Source organism: Acanthisitta chloris, unplaced genomic scaffold (assembly GCF_000695815.1).
Source record: "Acanthisitta chloris isolate BGI_N310 unplaced genomic scaffold, ASM69581v1 scaffold11290, whole genome shotgun sequence".
NCBI classification, from domain to species: domain Eukaryota; kingdom Metazoa; phylum Chordata; class Aves; order Passeriformes; family Acanthisittidae; genus Acanthisitta; species Acanthisitta chloris.
In genome coordinates, this window is record NW_008649936.1 from 8019 (window position 1) to 9133 (window position 1115).

The 1115-nt window shown below is 59.6% G+C and overlaps 1 protein-coding gene across 1 annotated transcript in view; it reads right to left on the bottom strand.

The window, feature by feature from the left end:
* COL16A1 (collagen, type XVI, alpha 1) overlaps positions 1–1115 on the bottom strand; it is a 20102-nt gene that overhangs the window by 6857 nt on the left and 12130 nt on the right. The window contains 4 exon segments of the mRNA XM_009078863.1: positions 143–178; positions 594–710; positions 794–838; positions 1001–1068. Coding sequence (XP_009077111.1) covers positions 143–178; positions 594–710; positions 794–838; positions 1001–1068 — 266 coding nt within the window.

A 1115-nucleotide genomic window follows, 5' to 3' on the forward strand; every position in this document is an offset into this window, starting at 1 on the left:
CAAAGCCCCATCTGCTCCCACAATGGGGGTCTGGTCATGGATCCCCAGCAGGGACCATCCCTGCAGCATCCTGAGGATCAGGGCGTGGGAGTGGGATACAGCCAGGGGCAGGGAGAGGGGGCAGGGGGCACACTTCACTCACCCGAGCCTCCTCCGCTCGTGGGAACTGGGCAAAGCACTGGAAGAAAACCCGGAGTCACCCAGGGATTCCCTGCAGGGATGTGCTGGAGGAGCCATGGAGCACAGTGGGGTGCAGACCCACACTTCCTACACCCCTGGGGGGCTCAGCACCCAGTGCTCCATCCTGCACCAGTCTCTGAATGGGTTAAGCACATCCCCCTCCCAGTGACCCCACTGGGGCTGTGTCTGGGAACCTGGTAGCATTCCCAGCAGGACCAGTGTGCCCAGAGCGTGCCCATAGTGTGCCCTAAGCATGTCCAGAGCGTGCTCAGAGCGTGTTCAAAGCGTGTTGCTTCCCACAACTGCCACACAATCTGATGCCCAGGGATTTAGCAGCATCTCTTCACCTTACTCCCCAGGACTAGAGGATTTGGGGCACCAGAATTCCCACCCAGAGGTGTGGAAATACTCACACGGGCACAGTTCTCATTGCCAGGGGCACCTGGCATGCCTCCATCCCCCTTCTCTCCATCGACACCCCTGGGTGCTTCCAAGGCTGCCTGGAGCTGGGCACAGTCCCCACAGAGAGCCTGGGAGGAGAAGGGGAGTCAGAGATGCCGCAAGGGGTTTGGGGTACCCTGGGCAAGAAGGTGTCCTGTCCCCACACTCTCACCTTCAGCACCTCGATGTTCCTCTCAGCCATGACAGCAAGTGGACCCTGGAAAAGATGCCAGAGGGAGGAATGGGATGGAGAGACAGAGGGATGGAGGGACAGTGGAAGGACAGAGGGATGGAAGGACAGAGGGATGAAGGGTCCCACCATGAAGGAGCAGGACAGGTGGGCACAGGAGACACTGCCACGGGCACAACCACCACCTACCAAGTCTCCAGCTGGCCCAGGCAGTCCTGGCAAACCGTTGTGTCCTGGCATTCCCTAAACCCAAGGAGGGAACCTGAGTATTTAACCCCTGTGCTAAAAGCTGGGCAGGATCATT